This window comes from Fundulus heteroclitus, chromosome 21 (genome assembly GCF_011125445.2).
Source record: "Fundulus heteroclitus isolate FHET01 chromosome 21, MU-UCD_Fhet_4.1, whole genome shotgun sequence".
Lineage (NCBI taxonomy): Eukaryota > Metazoa > Chordata > Actinopteri > Cyprinodontiformes > Fundulidae > Fundulus > Fundulus heteroclitus.
In genome coordinates, this window is record NC_046381.1 from 21,848,207 (window position 1) to 21,864,007 (window position 15,801).

The 15,801-nt window shown below is 43.4% G+C and overlaps 1 protein-coding gene across 3 annotated transcripts in view; it reads right to left on the reverse strand.

The window, feature by feature from the left end:
• Positions 1-15,801, reverse strand: part of LOC105922003 (calponin-3) — a 76,898-nt gene that overhangs the window by 36,237 nt on the left and 24,860 nt on the right. For 2 of the 3 annotated variants that reach the window (XM_021313765.2, XM_021313764.2), the window contains exon 3: positions 4,733-4,855. The exons of the other annotated variant lie outside the window; for it this stretch is intronic. In XM_021313765.2, coding sequence (XP_021169440.1) covers positions 4,733-4,855 — 123 coding nt within the window. The remainder of the gene's footprint in view (positions 1-4,732; positions 4,856-15,801) is intronic. 3 annotated transcript variants of the gene reach the window in all.

The following is a 15,801-nucleotide window of genomic DNA, read 5'->3' on the forward strand; positions in this document are numbered from 1 at the left end:
CGCTTTTGCATTTGTACAGCCATATGGTATGACGTTCTCTGCAAAATCCAACATGTCAGTAAACTGATGCAGTTACTCTCCATGCAGCTTGACGTAGCTGTCGACTTGCTGAGGAAAACAGGAGATTCCCTCACCAGTTACAGGAACACTGGGTTTTCTGATGCACAGAGAATAGCCAAGGAGGTGTGTGAAGACATGAATGTGGAGGCTGAACTAAAAAAAAAAGCGATTGAGAACCACAAAAACTCACTTTGGCTATGAGTCTCCAGATGAGCCCATTCAAGATGCACTACAAAAAATGGAAACCACATTTTTTAATGTAGTGATGGATACTGCCATTTCTTCACTTGATGAGAGATTTCAGAATCTTGGAGACGTGAACAACATTGGTGTGCTCCTCGATTTCCCTAACTTAGAAAGAAAAAGAGCTGCTACAGAAGTGTCAAACCCTAAGTACCGCTTTGACCCAGGACAGCCAGCAGGACATTGATGGCACAGAACTTACAAGGGAAATGCAAAATGTCCCACCATTGCCATCAACAAATATGACAAACTTGGAGAAGAAGAGAAGAAGCCAGCAGAAATTTACCCCAACATGTGGTTGCTTTATGAATCTCGACCACTCTTCCTGTTACGGCTGCTGCTGCTGCTGAAAGAAGCCTTCCCGAGCTTAAACTGATTAAAACTTACCTGAGATCTACTATGATGCAAGAACCTCTCAGTGGACTTTCCATCGTAAGCATTAATCATGTGATCTAAAATCAGTTGTCACATGATGATGTTGTAGATGACTTTGCTTCAAGAAAATTCAGGAGAGTAAAGCTGTGGTCATGTAAGAGTAAGCATGTGAGAAAAGTGGTGGCATATAGTTTTTGAAGTAATTCAAGTTAAGGTAGACTAAAATCACCACAAGAGCTATTTGTAAGATCATATTTTCAAGTTATTTTTTTTCTTTTATTTAAATCCTTGTGTTTTTTGTGCCTTCTCATTTCTTTGATTTCTTACTTTGCAGAGTGCCATATTTATATTGTATTTAAGTTAATGTCACTTGTTTACACTTTTTTGGGAGTGTTTAAATGTAATACTTTATATAAGCTATTTATATTGTATTTCATATGTTGAGTTCATTTGTTTTGTTTCTTTAATTATTTTAAAGTTTTTTTGAATGTGAATATTGTTTTATGTAAATAAAAAATGTCCAAGACAAAGCTTTTTAGTTTCTTGTGAGTATATGTACACTAGCAGACATGCAAGTACTGTACAGTGATGCAAGGGGGCGCCACCTAAAATCTTGCCTAGGGCACCAAATTGTTTAGGGCCGGGCCTGATTGTAAATGCCTCAAAAATGATAAGCTAAACTGTTTGGCACAGAACAAACATTTTACAGTTACAGTCTGAAAAGCCATGGCAGCAAAGGCCAGGCCTGTTGGTGACTCAGGCACCGGCTCATGGAGAGTGCCCAGGCATGACTCACAGAGAGAGGCAGAGGCTGCTGCTCTCAAACATCTTACCTCTTGACTCTCCCTAATAATCAAATGCTGTGATGGCTGCCATGGTATTACTCTCCATGCATTAGCTCAGGAGAAGGAGAAGAGAGGTGAGCATAGCGGGGAGAGCACCCCAAAAGTTAACTCGGTGAGGAGAGGAGAATGAAAGAGAGGGTGAGACACAGAGGTGGGTAGTAACTAATTACATTTACTCAGTTACATTTACTTGAGTAACTTTTTGAGCAAAATGTACTTTTAGGAGTAGTGTAACTGCACCGTACGTTTTACTTTTACTCTAGTCATATTATCATTCAAGTATCGTTACTCTTACTTGAGTAAAATTTCTGGCTACCCTACCTACTGCAAGTAATTCCATTAATTAAAGAACATACTCGTTTTAACCAAAAATGCACCAGACAGACAAAAACCTAGAGGTTATGTTAAAGTGATACTTCTTATTTGTACACAAGCTTTGCTACTTTAATGTTATTTTCTATCAGCTGAGCTTACTGAGTCATTTAGAGGTCAAACTAACATACAGTAAACAGTAGATCTTGTCAATGAAAGTACTTTGTACTGTTCTAACATACTGTATATACATTACCTGCTGTAAGCATTGCTTTCAAGTTTAATTTGAAAAATTATAAAGAAAAGTGCTTATTTTGTCTTTAGTGTGTTAAGTGTATCTTTTGACTTTAAAATATCAGAATTTTCACATAACATTTTTTGTCTGAAATATTAAATCATCAACTGTTATGATTAGTTACTCAGTACTTGAGTAGCCTTCTTACTGTTTACTTTTTTATTCTTACTTGAGTAATTTCTTGGCTGACAACTTTGTACTTTTACTTGAGTAAAATTTTTGAGGCCAAAGGAGTGGGGAGAAACCAAGTGAAACAGGAGAGTGGGAGCCACAAGAAGAAGGAGATGAGAAGCTGTGGTTGGCTAAAGCTAAGTTAGATTTCAATCAGATTTCAATTAGATCAGATTTCAATGCTCTTAACGTTTTTACAAACAGGCCTGCAACATTTCCCCCTCTCATCTAGGTCTTGTGAGCACTAAACTTGACTGAGTAGAAGTTTGTGCATGTTGGCTACCACAGTTTAAGCAGAGACCTGTTTACTGAAGACTGTATGTTTTCCTCTTTTGCTGTAAATGTGACTTAATGGTCCAGGCATACCCTCCTGCTAAAGGGAAAGAGGGCTACAATTAAGAAATAATTTTGATAGTTATCAAACCCAGGCACCCCTCCATTCTGGTGCACATCCTTATGGAGTCGTGATAAGGGTGATTGATTATCTGAGAAACAAACTAATTCTCATAATCTTTGGATCCCCTTGAGATAGCGTTGGGCCCCCTCTGGCCAACCCCCTAAACAAAGTCTAGCTCCACCACTGCATATCAGGCCAGCTATCATCTCCCTGACATAATATCCCAAACAAAAATATCCCAATCTCTGTCAAAACCATAGCAAGCCCTGCATACACATAGCCATTACCATCCTCAAACCTTTCATTGGGAAATCCTAACATTTCCATATTTCTTTACAGCAACTGTTCTGTTCCTGATCTGACTGGTGCAGGTTGGTTTACAGGACTTGTCAGTAATAGGCCGTTTACACTACACTTTTTTAACCGAGCCGAGACCAGTCTGAGCTTGGATCAGTTAACCAAGCCAAGACGACCGTTTACACACCACACTATCCCAGTTCCTTGGTTGCTCCTCGCCTCCTAGTGACGATCTGCGGTACTACCGCTCTCTGGGATTGAAGGCGGGACCGAGCAAAACAAAACGGAAGCACCCGTAACATTCAGGATGTTATGGTTAGACATTGTCGGCTTTTGGGACGTGGATAAGACAAACAAACGTCTAATAAGGATTTACAGACACAGAAAACAATAACAGATGCTGAGGTTCATCACACTGCTAATCAGAATCATCTCTGGAAACCGTGTGGCATGGTAAGGAAGCTAGTATTACTATGAATGTCTGAAATTTGTCTGAATGGAGTGTGAATCGGGACGTGCAGCCAGACACGCCGGAAAACCCGTGGACAGTCAGCTGACTGTAAGGGGATGACGCGGTCTGCTCATGCGCTCTTTGTTATCAGATAACCGGGATAAAAAAAACAGTCCGAGACCTACTGAGGAACTTGTCTGCAGTTAGCGAGGTCCGGTTATGTTTAGCGCGGTCCAGTTCAGTCTGCTGACCATTTACACACAAGAGTTATCTCGGTTACCGAGCTCGGACTGGTCTCGGCTCAGTTAAAAAAAGTGTGTAAACGGGCCAGGCATACTATGCAAAATTTTTCAGTTAATGAATGTGTTCCATACCGTTTTGGATGATTAAATTAGTCATTTCAGGTAGAACAAAGGTTTTCTCGGCCGCCCTGGTGGTCTGTAGGGGAAATACCGTACTTGCAATTGCAGGAGCCCTCGGCCCGCACCCACAGGCTCAGAAGTCTCGTGCATGGCGAGAGTCTGTCTTGCTTTACGGTGAGAACTGCTACACGCCCCCAGTGAAAGGCATGCTCGTTGCTAGCGCAGTGGCGATATTTGTGCAGTTATCATGACGGAACCAGCGAGAAAACAGCGAAAGCCCATGTTGGAGCAGGCAAGAAAGAGGAAAAGGGCTCTGGACAGAGAGAGGAGTCGTACACCGGTGAACATCGGGCAGGCTTTTTCCGAATGGCGAGAGCTATAAGAAATAGAAGGCTGCAAGGCTGACGCGGACCTCGCGTTTCTGCTGATGCGATTGTAAGTAACATTGGAATGTTTTTTCTCTCTCTGTGTGCATGTTCATACTTTCACTGTGTTAGTCATTATTTGTACTGCCGTTTTTATCGACTTTTTGTTGCGTTCACCTGTCTGCTAAGCTCAAAACAACCGCGCCCGGCTTGATGGAGAAACCAGAACAGCTGAGCATCTTTACGACAGTGCACTTTTACGTTCGCCCTCTGGGGGGAGCCTCGCTGGAAGATCAACCCCGGTTGCATAGTATACCTTTAAGTGTGGTTCACACCTGTGTTGTCTACCTAACCAAACAACACTGTGTTGCTGGGGGACAAACCTCTGTGGTTATGCGTTTTCAATTACAATTGGACTAAGTATAATCTAAACTTCCTAAAAAGAATGAAAAGTTATTTTATGCTGTTAGAAATTTGTTTAAAATACAGCAACAGTAGGTAATGCATAGAGAATGATTAATAGGAAGGCATGTCGGTATCAGGTGGTTGGGCCACTCACCATGTCAGGCCTGAGTCTGAACAGCAAAGGAAGTGAGTATCTCAGGGCGTTCAAAGTGCTGACAACAGAAGAACTCCATGACTGGTGCACCTCTCGGCTACGTGGGATCCGATTGATGGTGAACTAGAAGGGTAAAACAAAGAGATTTTTTTTTGTTTCGGGTCAAAAACAGATTGTTCATGAACACTCCAGTAAGTTTCTCTATTGGATTTACTGGAGTCTAATTTAATGTCTAAGCTAACATTGCACCGGCTGCACTGGTTTTAAAGATAAAACACAGCAAAGCAACCTTGACCTCAGGTCGGAGCAAGGTCCGTTTGGCTCTTATCCTGGATCTATATGGCCTGCACTTTCAGCGTCAGATTAGAAGAGCTAGCCTCCTCCTCCCACCCTCACCATTTTCTACAGAGGGAGAACATAGAGCATACTGCCCAGCTGCATGGCTGTCTGGTCTAGGGACTGCAACACATCAGACTGGAAATGTTTTGAGAGAGTGATGAGGACAGCAGAGAGAATCATTGGGACAGCACTTCCCTCCATCAGTGACACTGCTGGCAGACGCTGCATGACCAGGGCTCAGACAACCATAAAATACCCCTCCCACTCTCACCATGGATTGTTCACCCTGCTGCCATCTAGCAAGAGGTTCAGCAGCTTCAAATGCAGAACAACCAGATTCTACAACAGCCTCATTCCACACAAAACACTGCTCAACTTCCAATAACCCCCCCACTCCCCTCCAATGAATATAAAACCCGTCACTTTACATGGTCACTATGAACTCTATTGCACTAACTGTATCATTCTTGCGGTACATTCAGCTGCTACATATCCTTGCACTATTCATATTGCCTGATAAATAACTTTTCAGTATATATGAAATGTTTTTTTGGTTTGCTGCTACATTCCTGACAAATATCAACAATATTTTCAAAATGTTATTTTATATTGCTTATTTTATACTTTTAACTCTTGTATATTGCATGCTTATATTTATACAGTTTCTCTTCTGTCTTCTGTTTTTAGTGGAAGCCCTGCAACAAAATTTCACTGAAATGTGAAAAGTCTAAGTGAGTTATTAATTGCCTCCATATCACACCATGCTTTGTGATGATGTACGGCACAGCTGGTAACCATGGTTTTATTTCATCCTGTTACGCCAGTTCAGGACGTGACAGCCTGCACTAGTTCAGGAAGTGACAGACTGCATTTCCCATGATGCAATGTGGTCAAAATGGCCACCAACTCCCATCATGCAACACGGCCCAAAATGGCCTCCGCCCCTAACGACGGTTGACCGATAACGTTGCTATGGAAAAGTTTTATAAGTGATGGATGCGTTGCGCTCATTCTTACTTGGCGCCCCGCCAGCCTGGAAAGACATCACAGCTGTTTCACTCTGTGGGTTTTAACTCCCACACGCCACGTGCTCGAACTTCTCGCTGGACCGAGATTTACCGAAGCAACTCCACCCCTGCACTGCTGATGCAGGAGGTCGACTCTAAAAAGTACTTTTCCTAACCCACTTCGATTGAAGACTGAGAGCCGTTTACCTCCCGGTGATCGTAAATGGACCACGCTTTCGTTTTGCCGAACAAAGCGTCTGAAACGCCCAAAAGGAGAGAGAGACGAAGGGACTTCTCCTCCCGTTCCCCCCGCTGTCCGACGCACGGCCCGCTGAGCTGAACCAGATCCGTGGACTCAGAGCGCCCCAGACCCCAGCAGGGGAACACGTCAGAGTAAAGAAAGATTTCCCCTTTTTTATTTCTCTTTTCACCCTTAAGGTGATCTAAGTGTGCCTGGGCAGAGAACCTATTAGTTCGTGCCCTTCTCTTGAATCTCTCATTCAGGCCGCCTCCTAATCAAGGTGCCACCCCACATCAGCGTAAGCGTTGATTATGTCATTAAGACCTCCCCCTTTACGTATCACGCAAGGTGATGCATAAAGGGTCACGTGTCGTCATAGTCGCAGCATAGCTAAGCTGTAGCTGGCTGTTGGAAAACATTGACGCGCCCAGCTGGATTCTGAAAGCTGTTTGTTTTTTAATGCCGCTGCATCAGTGCCAACGTCTTGAATGTGATGTTTAAACAACTGAGTGAACTAAGATTTGCTGCCTTTTATTTTAACCTATTTTTGACTTTTATTTCCACATATATTTTGCATGTTTGGTTTAGTAGTGAGTAGAATTCCACGGTTGTTGAATCAGAGAATTACTGTAGCAGGGAATTGCTTTTGGTTCAATAAAAGCAACAACTTGTGGAATAGTAATTGTTTGTGTTCATTCCAATCCACAGTTGCATGGTCTTTCAGAATATAGAGTTACCACTTTTCGTGTCAACATCTGACATTAAAACAGAGACATTATCATTGGATTGGTGACAAAGGAGTAACGGTAAACTCTAATTGCAGTTATAATTTGAGTTATCAACGCTGCTGGATAGATCTCATTGGCCAGGAACCGATCAGATCAGGCCTCCTGTTCCAGCATAAATGAGTCCATAACAGCTAATTAATAAATGCATTAGTGTTATAAATTATTACAAGCTTACAGCTGGTATCACCACCATTTGAGTCATATTTTGTTATAGCTACTATTTGAGTTTGAATGACCTATTATAAAAAAATTATAATTATAATTAATAATAATAATCATATTCAAACAACTTCTGGCATACCAATCCCTACTGGCCGCCAGAGGGCGGTGCTGAAAGCACTGAATGTTCCCTGCATGCGCAGTTCGAGTAATTATACCAACAGAATCAAACCTGTGATGCCGGATGACCAATCAGAAGCTATATAGCCTGATGTCATCCTTGGCTCTGTTCCTACAGAATCTTCTCGCAGAAACAAGGATTCTGAGTGACAGAGAAATTCTAGCGGTCACCCGAAATTCATAGAACCGTAGTTATATATGTAACTTTCGTTCTATTTCATCCCTCCTGACCACCAGAGGGCGGTGCTGAGCGCACTGAATGACTAATATCATCGATGTCACAAGGAATCCTGAGCACATACCTTACTGAGAGGGCCCAGCAGAACCTTGTAAAAGGATCTGACCCAGTGGATGAGTGGCAGCCACATTGACATTGTAGAACCTCGTGAAGGGGATCGCGGAAGCTCATGATGCAGCAGCACATATTGCTTCCAGCGAGACCCCTCTCAGAGCCGCCCAGGAAGCAGACATGCTCCTGGTGGAATGTGCCTTCACACCGACTGGCAGGGAGCAGCGACCTGCAGAGTAGGTGTGGCAGATGACACTCACAATCCAATGGGACAGAGGCTGCTTGGAAAGAGGACAGCCTAACCTCGGACCCCCATAACACAGGAAAAGCTGGTCTGAGCGTCTTAGATTTACAGTGGCCGCAATGAATGCCTCCAGTGCCCTTACTGGGCACAAAAACTCTGACCCATCCTCAGTAGCACCTGACTGAGGCTGAAATCGAGCCAACCGCAATGGCTGGTTACGGTGAAAAGGAGACAACACCTTAGGCACAAATGCAGTATTAGACCACAGGGTAACACCGGAGCCATCTGGAGCCCACCTGATACATGTAGGGCTGACAGATAGTATGTAGCTTGCTGACCCTCTTAGCTGAGACGATAGCCAACAGAAAAGCAGTCTTGCAGGAAAGCCACTCGAGGTCCGCCTGTACCAAAGGCTCAAATGGAGGGTGGCACAGAGAACCAAAGGTAGATCCCAATTGGGCACTCGTGGAGCCAGCAGCAGGTGCAACCTACGAGCACCGCGCAGAAAAGGAGAAACCAAATCATGGCGCCCCACTATATGGTCGTCAACAGATAGGTGACGACATGAGATTGCTGCAACATACTGTACACCTTAAGGGTCAAAGGAAAGCGGCCCTTATCAAGCAGAGACTGGAGGAGCTCCAAAATAGTGGGTACCGAGCAGGAAACCGGATTCTCATCGTGGGCAGAGCACCTATGAGAAAAGAGACGCCACCTGTTATCATATTGCAGCCGAGTGGAGGGCGCCCTAGCACTCAATATGGTGTTTCTGACAGGGTCTGAATACCCAGTCAGCCTCACAGGCGCCATGCCCACAGCCGGAGACGTTGAGGGTTAGGGTGCCATATCTGTTCCCCCAACTGAGACAGCAGATTCCTCGAGAACCCTCTGTAGAGTAGGCCAAATCAGCGAGAGGGGTGGAAAGGCATACAGGAGAACCCGTAACCATGGATATACCAGCCCGTCTTGGCCCAGTGCGCCCGACAACCATGTCAGGGAATATCATAGGGGGCAATGGATCAACTCCTTCATGGCGAATAGATCTACCTCTGCCTGGCCAAAGAGGTTCCAGATCATGTGCACTACGTCGCAGTGAAAAGACCACTCTCCCGGAGCAGGTGCCTGTCGGTATAGAGAGTCTGCAACCTGGTTCCACCGTCCAGGCAGATACGCTGCCCGCAGGGTGGACAGAAGGGGGAATGCACATTCCAGGAGATCCTTGGACACTTTCAGGAGACGTGCCGACCTGGTGTCCCCCTGGTGGTTGATATGGTAAACAACAGAGGTGTTGTCCGTCCGAACCAACACATGCCTTCCTTCTAGATGGGGCAGAAAGCGCCTGAGGGCCATGTGCACAGCCTGTAGCTCTAGTACGTTTATGTGCTCGGTGTGCTCCCTTGGACCCAGAGACCCCGAACCGCTCTGTGTTGCCACACGGCGGCCCAGCCCATGGGGCTGGCATCTGTGGTGACCACCTCTCTTTGACACACTACTAACCCCATTGGGACACCACTGGACAAAAGGGTCCCGTCTCGCCAAGGAGCTAAGGCACAAAAGCGAAAGCTGTTGAGCCACCACTGCACCTTTGCAGTGGTGGCTCAACAGCTTTCTGCATCCTTATGCAGAAGGAGCAGACCCAAAGACACAACACGAGTGACTGATGTCAGTTTGCCCAGCATTTGCAGGAACATGATCTAGGGAAACTGTCTACTCAGCCTAATTCGACTGACCAGCTGGAGTATGTCATCCACCCTGTGAACAGATGGACGGGCCATCATGGTAGTGGAGTCCAGATGCATTCCAAGAAAGGTGGTTGTCTGAGATGGAACCAGACAACTCTTTGCCAAGTTGACTTTGAGGCCCAACCGTGACTCATGAAGAAGAAGCCGGGACGTATCCCGAGAGGCAGCTGCCTGAGAGGGAGCGCAAAGAAGCCAGTCGTCCAGGTATAGCAGAACCCTGACTCCAGAGGCCTGCAGAGGAGAGAAGGCCGCTTTCACGCATCAAGTAAACACCCTCGGGGAAAGGGAGAGCCCGAATGTGAGCACCCGGAATTGCCAAAAGCGACCCCGATAGGCAAACCTGAGAAAGCAGCGATGTTCCGCAGCAATAGGCACATGAAAGAAGGCGTCTGTCAGATCTTTCGACGTAAACTAATCTCCTGTCACAATGGTCTAAAGGACCTCTGATGTGGTGAGCATATGGGAGGGAAGGACCTTTAGGTACAGATTGAGTCTCCTTAGGGCAAATGGGGCAAAAACTGCCCGTCTTTTTCCCCACGAGGAAGTATGTTGAATAGTAGCCTCTGGGTTGCCGCAGAGGATCCATGGCCTCGATTGCCCCCTTGGCCAGAACGGCGGAAAGCTCCTGGTCTAGTGCTTCGGATTTCACCAGGTCAGTGATAATAGTCATTTTGACATGCCGTGAAAGGGAAGGATGCCGTCAGAACGGGGAGCCAGTATCCATGGGTTAAGGTGGCAACCACCCATGGATCTACAGTACGAGCAGCCCAGAAATTCAGCTGCTGATGGGAAAAATGTCCGACGGCTGGCCCAGTGGCATCATCTTCTATCCCCCCGGCCCTTGAGAGCCCTGGGGGAGAGCGTCTAGGATCTGTGGCCCGGGTCTGTCTAACTGGGCGGCAGACTGGCTCACGAAAGTCCCTGCTGGGTCTCTCCCGCACATCACGGGGATAGGAACCACCAGGTCTATCACCAGTCCGAGGCCGCAGCTGAACACTGGGGGTAGCAGCAGGGCGTCCCGAATGCTGAGGAAAGGGGGGCATGCTTCTGCGAAGGCCAGAAAGTTCCTGGCTAGTCTGACGTGCCTGAACAGTCCGTTACAGCGCCTCCAGGACAGCTGATCCAAACAACTTCCCAGGCACAACCGGGACACTCCTGAGGGTCCTACGGCATGCTTCGATCAGAGGAGACTGTGCAAGCCAGACCTGTCTACGAGCTTGGACATGGCCAAGCTCTCTGGTCATCAGCGCAAAGGCCTGCAATACTGCGTCACTAAATCCAACCGCTGCAGTTGCACCACCAGCGTCCTGAACAGAGGCAAAGAGGGCAAATATGAGGTGCGCCAGAGAGTTGCCAAGGTGGCCAGTACACGCTCCTGCATTGTACGCCTTACAGAGGAGGTCTTCTGTAACCCAACATTGAGTCTGCACGCATCGGACATCAGGACGCAGGGTTTTAAATCTTATCTATCGGACAGATTCTAGTTTGTTCATGTTAATAATAAATCTTCTTCAAACTCTAGGGTCACTTGTGGAGTACCACAGGGTTCAGTCCTTGGACCGATTCTCTTTACTATATATATGCTTCCGATTGGCAAAATTAGCAGGCAGCAAGGGATTGCTGTTGGAGTAGTTTTAATTGCTCCTGTACATGATCTCAATGCTTGATACTGAATCTGATCTAATTTTTGTAGATTTGTCTCTGCTGCTGAATTATAAACACTACTTCTATAATCTATCATTGATCTAATTAATCCTGTGTGTATATATATATATATATATATATATATATATATATATATATTCTTTAGTGGTATTCTATCTGCTCCCCACTCCCTACCAATTAAGCATGTCATAATATTTATTACTTTCTTGCATTTGTCTAAAAAAAAGTAAATGCAATGCAGTTTTGCATTGCATTACATTGAAATGACTGTCATTTCAGCTTTTATCTTTTTTCTTCATAGTAGGTACACCTGGTCTGACGTTCTGTTAACTGTGACATCATCCAGAGAAGACAGATCACCCGCTATTACCATCTAATGTAGAACAGATTATAGCGTACCGCGAGCGAGCTATTTTTAGAAACGTAACGTCACGATGACGTCACATCACGTGGTACGCAGTAGGGCAAGCTTGCATAGTCCGCCGCTGTTTCGCTGTAAAAGAGACGTGCGTTACCCTTGGTTTTACTCGGTAAACGACTGCTTTTTCCAAATCTAAGACCATGGTTTTTAAACATTGTTGCTATGGAGCGTGCAACAGCGACTCGAGGTACACTGATCGGCCGCATATGAAGGATGTTTTCTTCAAGACTGCCAAGGAGAAATGTGTGCGCTGGGTTCACCGGTGCGGTCGCCCTACACAACAGTTCAACCCGGAAAAAGTTACCAAATTCACATACATATGTAGCAAGCATTTTGTTGGAGGAAAGGGCCCAACCACAGAACATCCTGACCCGTGTATTTTGGTGGCCGACATGTTAATAATGAAGCGCCTGCTACCATGATAGCATATAGGCTATCATGGTAGCAGGCGCTAACATGATACCCTACTACCAGGATAGCTTACTCAAAAACATTTCAAATAAGACAAACATTAAACATATACCGATTCCTGGACAGTGATTACAAACAAAAAAACGGCCGACGACGCCATGAACGCCGCGCAGGGAAAAAACCCAAAGCTTACCGTTCGATCAACTCGGCCCGTTTTCCGGTCTTTTTAAGCCCTCGACACTCAAGCCATCGTTTGAGCTGAAGGTTGGTGTGTTCTTCCACAGTGCGACCAGTAAACCGTGCGCCTGGGACATCGTCTTGGGAAAGTTTAATGGCTGTAAAGTCGGTCATATCGCTGTTTCTGTTGCGCGTGTAATAGCTGGTTGCTACGGGCGTTCTTTACCTGTATGTCCTACCTAAGCGGCAAAAGGGGCGTTGCTCTTGAGACGGTGACGTCACGTGCGCGGTACGCTATTGGATCGATGTGTGCTTCTGTGCTTTTTTGTCTGTCTTGTTGTGTCTCTGCTCTGTCTTCTTTAACCCCCAGTCGGTCGAGGCAGATGACTGTTCATACTGAGCCTGGTTCTGCTGGAGGTTTTTCCTTTCCGCTAATGGGTGTTTTTTCTTTCTACTGTTGCTTCATGCTTGCTCAGTATGAGGGATTGCTGCAAAGCCATGGACAATGCAGACGACTCTTCCTGTAGCTCTATGCTTCTCCAGGAGTGAATGCTGCTTGTCGGGACTTTGAAGCAATCAACTGTTTCCCTTATATAGGGAATTTTTGACCAATCTGTATAATATGATTATTCTTTCGTCAAACCAAACCCCTAAAAATGTAAATTGTTTCACTCTTCCTATTTCTTGATTATATAATTTTAATTTAACATCATAAATTTTCTTCCTTGAAAAGAACATTGTTTTAGTCTTATCCACTGAGAATTTGAATCCCCATTTTAATGACTCATTCTTTAAAATTAGCTTCTTACATCTTTTTAGTAATAAACTCCAAATTCCTTCCTCTCTTCCACATAGCTCCATCATCAGCTAAAAGAGAAAAACCATTCCATTATCTATATTTTGAAACACATCATCTATCATTATCAAAAATAATAAAGGACTTATTATACTTCCCTGTCGAGTACCATTTTCAACAATATATTTCTCAGAATGATATTTACCTATTTGAACTTGTATTTGTCTTTTAGTTAGAAAATCTTTGATCCACCAATACATCCTACCTGTAATACCCATCTTTATAATTTTAATCAATAAACCTTCTTTCCACAAAATATCATATGCATTTTCAATATAAAAAAACACTGCTACAATACTTTATTAATTTGAGCTTTTCTGATTTAAAATTCCAATTCCTCCCTCTTCAGGTTTCTGCGCCGCTTAGAAACATCACGGGATGTGACGTCACATCCTGTGATGTGCCCAAATATGGGCAAAATGGCCGCCCAGTTCACAGCTCTGGATAGTCAGAGCTTTGGATGGTGAGAGCTGTGAACAGATCATAAAATTCATAAATTTGTTAAAAATCAACGGTTTGATCTAAAATTCTGAAAATATTCATGGATCTCAAAGAGTGATTTATTTAACTATGTGATGTTTTAAATGCCCATTGAAAAAAGCGTGTCAGAGAAGAAGAAAAATTAAACCTTATATAGTCTTAAACATGTGAATTGCAATGTCTTCTAAATAAGTCAAAATCGTCTGGATTTTCACCAAACTGAAATCTATGTTTAGTCTGCATGTGCTTTACAAATAGAGGCCATTTTTTGGGGGATTGAACAATATTTGTGGAAAATACATTGATTTCTCCATTTTAACTCCAAACTTTAAAAAAAAAACAGAGAGTGGCACTTTCAAAAACCTCAATACATGCAGTGAGAGAATTGTTACACCTTATTCATGGAATACATCCTGAAAATCTGAGATCAAAAAATTGATTTTAAAGCATTTTTTTATTCTTTTCTTTATTAGGGTTCCAAGTCCGCAGCGCATGCGAACGGCTATGCCATTCGTCTGCTCTGTGAGCAGGGAACACAATTGTTTTTCGTGTGTTTTTAAATTATTTCTTCTTATTATTATTATTATTATTACGGAACTAAAACGCATTTGGCGGCCCATGCGGACTTGTAACGAAACTATTGAATCAGGTATCCAAGTACAGAACGTTCACCGCTACTCAAACCCAGAAATTCAAACCCCTCAACAACGTTTTATCGTTCTCTTCCTTTTATCTCTTCTTTCTTTCACCTCTTCTCTTTCTTTTTTTCTGTTCTTGTTCTTCCTTTACTCTCTTACTTTCCCATAAGAAAAAAAAAAAAAAAAAAAAAAAAAAAAAAACCTCAACAACAACTAGGGGGCGCTATAACAACTCCATATATAACCGTGTAATGGCCAAATAAAACAAGTTAACGCGGCAGATTTTTGACTTTTGCGAAAAGTAACGCGACCTGTCCAGGGTGTACCCTGCTTCTCGCCCAGTGAACGCTGGAGATAGGCACCAGCAACCCCGTGAGGGATTAAGCGGTTTGGAAAATGGATGGATGGATGGAAAAGTAACGCTAAAATGAGTGATTGTTAGCTAGCTAGCTCTAAATGTAATTGCTGATTATTCTAAAACCATAACAGATTTTAACATGTCCTTCATAACCCATAACCCAAATAAGATTTTGCACATGTAACCTGCATTTGAGGATCGTCCATCACTAGGGGGCGCTGTGATGTCAAGAAATTTACTACGCAAGAATGGCTGATCGGATTTTTACAAAACCTTATTTATCCCCTTCCAGTCATAGCCCTGAACTGAAGTATTAAATATGGTAATGATTGAAACAAGTGGGCGGGCCCTATTTCCAAAAGTGTGAAAAAAACCTTGAAAACTTCATAAAATTACCAAAAATCAATTTTGTGGTGTAACGATCTCAGATTTTCAGGATGTATTCCTTGAATAAGGTGTAACAATTCTCTCACTGCATGTATTTAAGGGTTTTTTGAAAGTTGCACAATCTGATTTTTTAAAAGTTTGTAAAATGGAGAAATCAATTTTTCCACAAATATTGTTCTAGGCCAATGGAAATGTGGACATTTGTTGATCATATGGAGTCTAAACATGGATTTCAGTTTGGTAAAAAATCCAGGCGATTTTGAACTGTGTACAAGACTATAAAGTTAAAAAAAAAAATTTCTCTAAAACCATTTTATCAATGACTATGAAAATAATCAAATGCTTAGAGAAGGCACTCTTGGACATCCAATAATATTTTCAGAATTTTAAAGCAAACCGTTGATTTTTTTAAAGGAATTTATTTCGCATTAGGTACCAACATATCAAAAACTGAATTTTTAGAAAATGATGTTGGCTGACACCTGCTGGTGAAACAAATATAATACAGTATGGATGGATGGATGGATGGATGAATAACTACCATTTAATATATATAGCATGAATGAAAGTAGCGGTGGTCAAAGTTTTCTTTGGATTTATGCAAACCCGCAGGTCATAAGATTACCTACAGCAATATTTAACTTTATGCAAAGTTTAATAATATTTTTCTAATTAAAGTGTTCATCT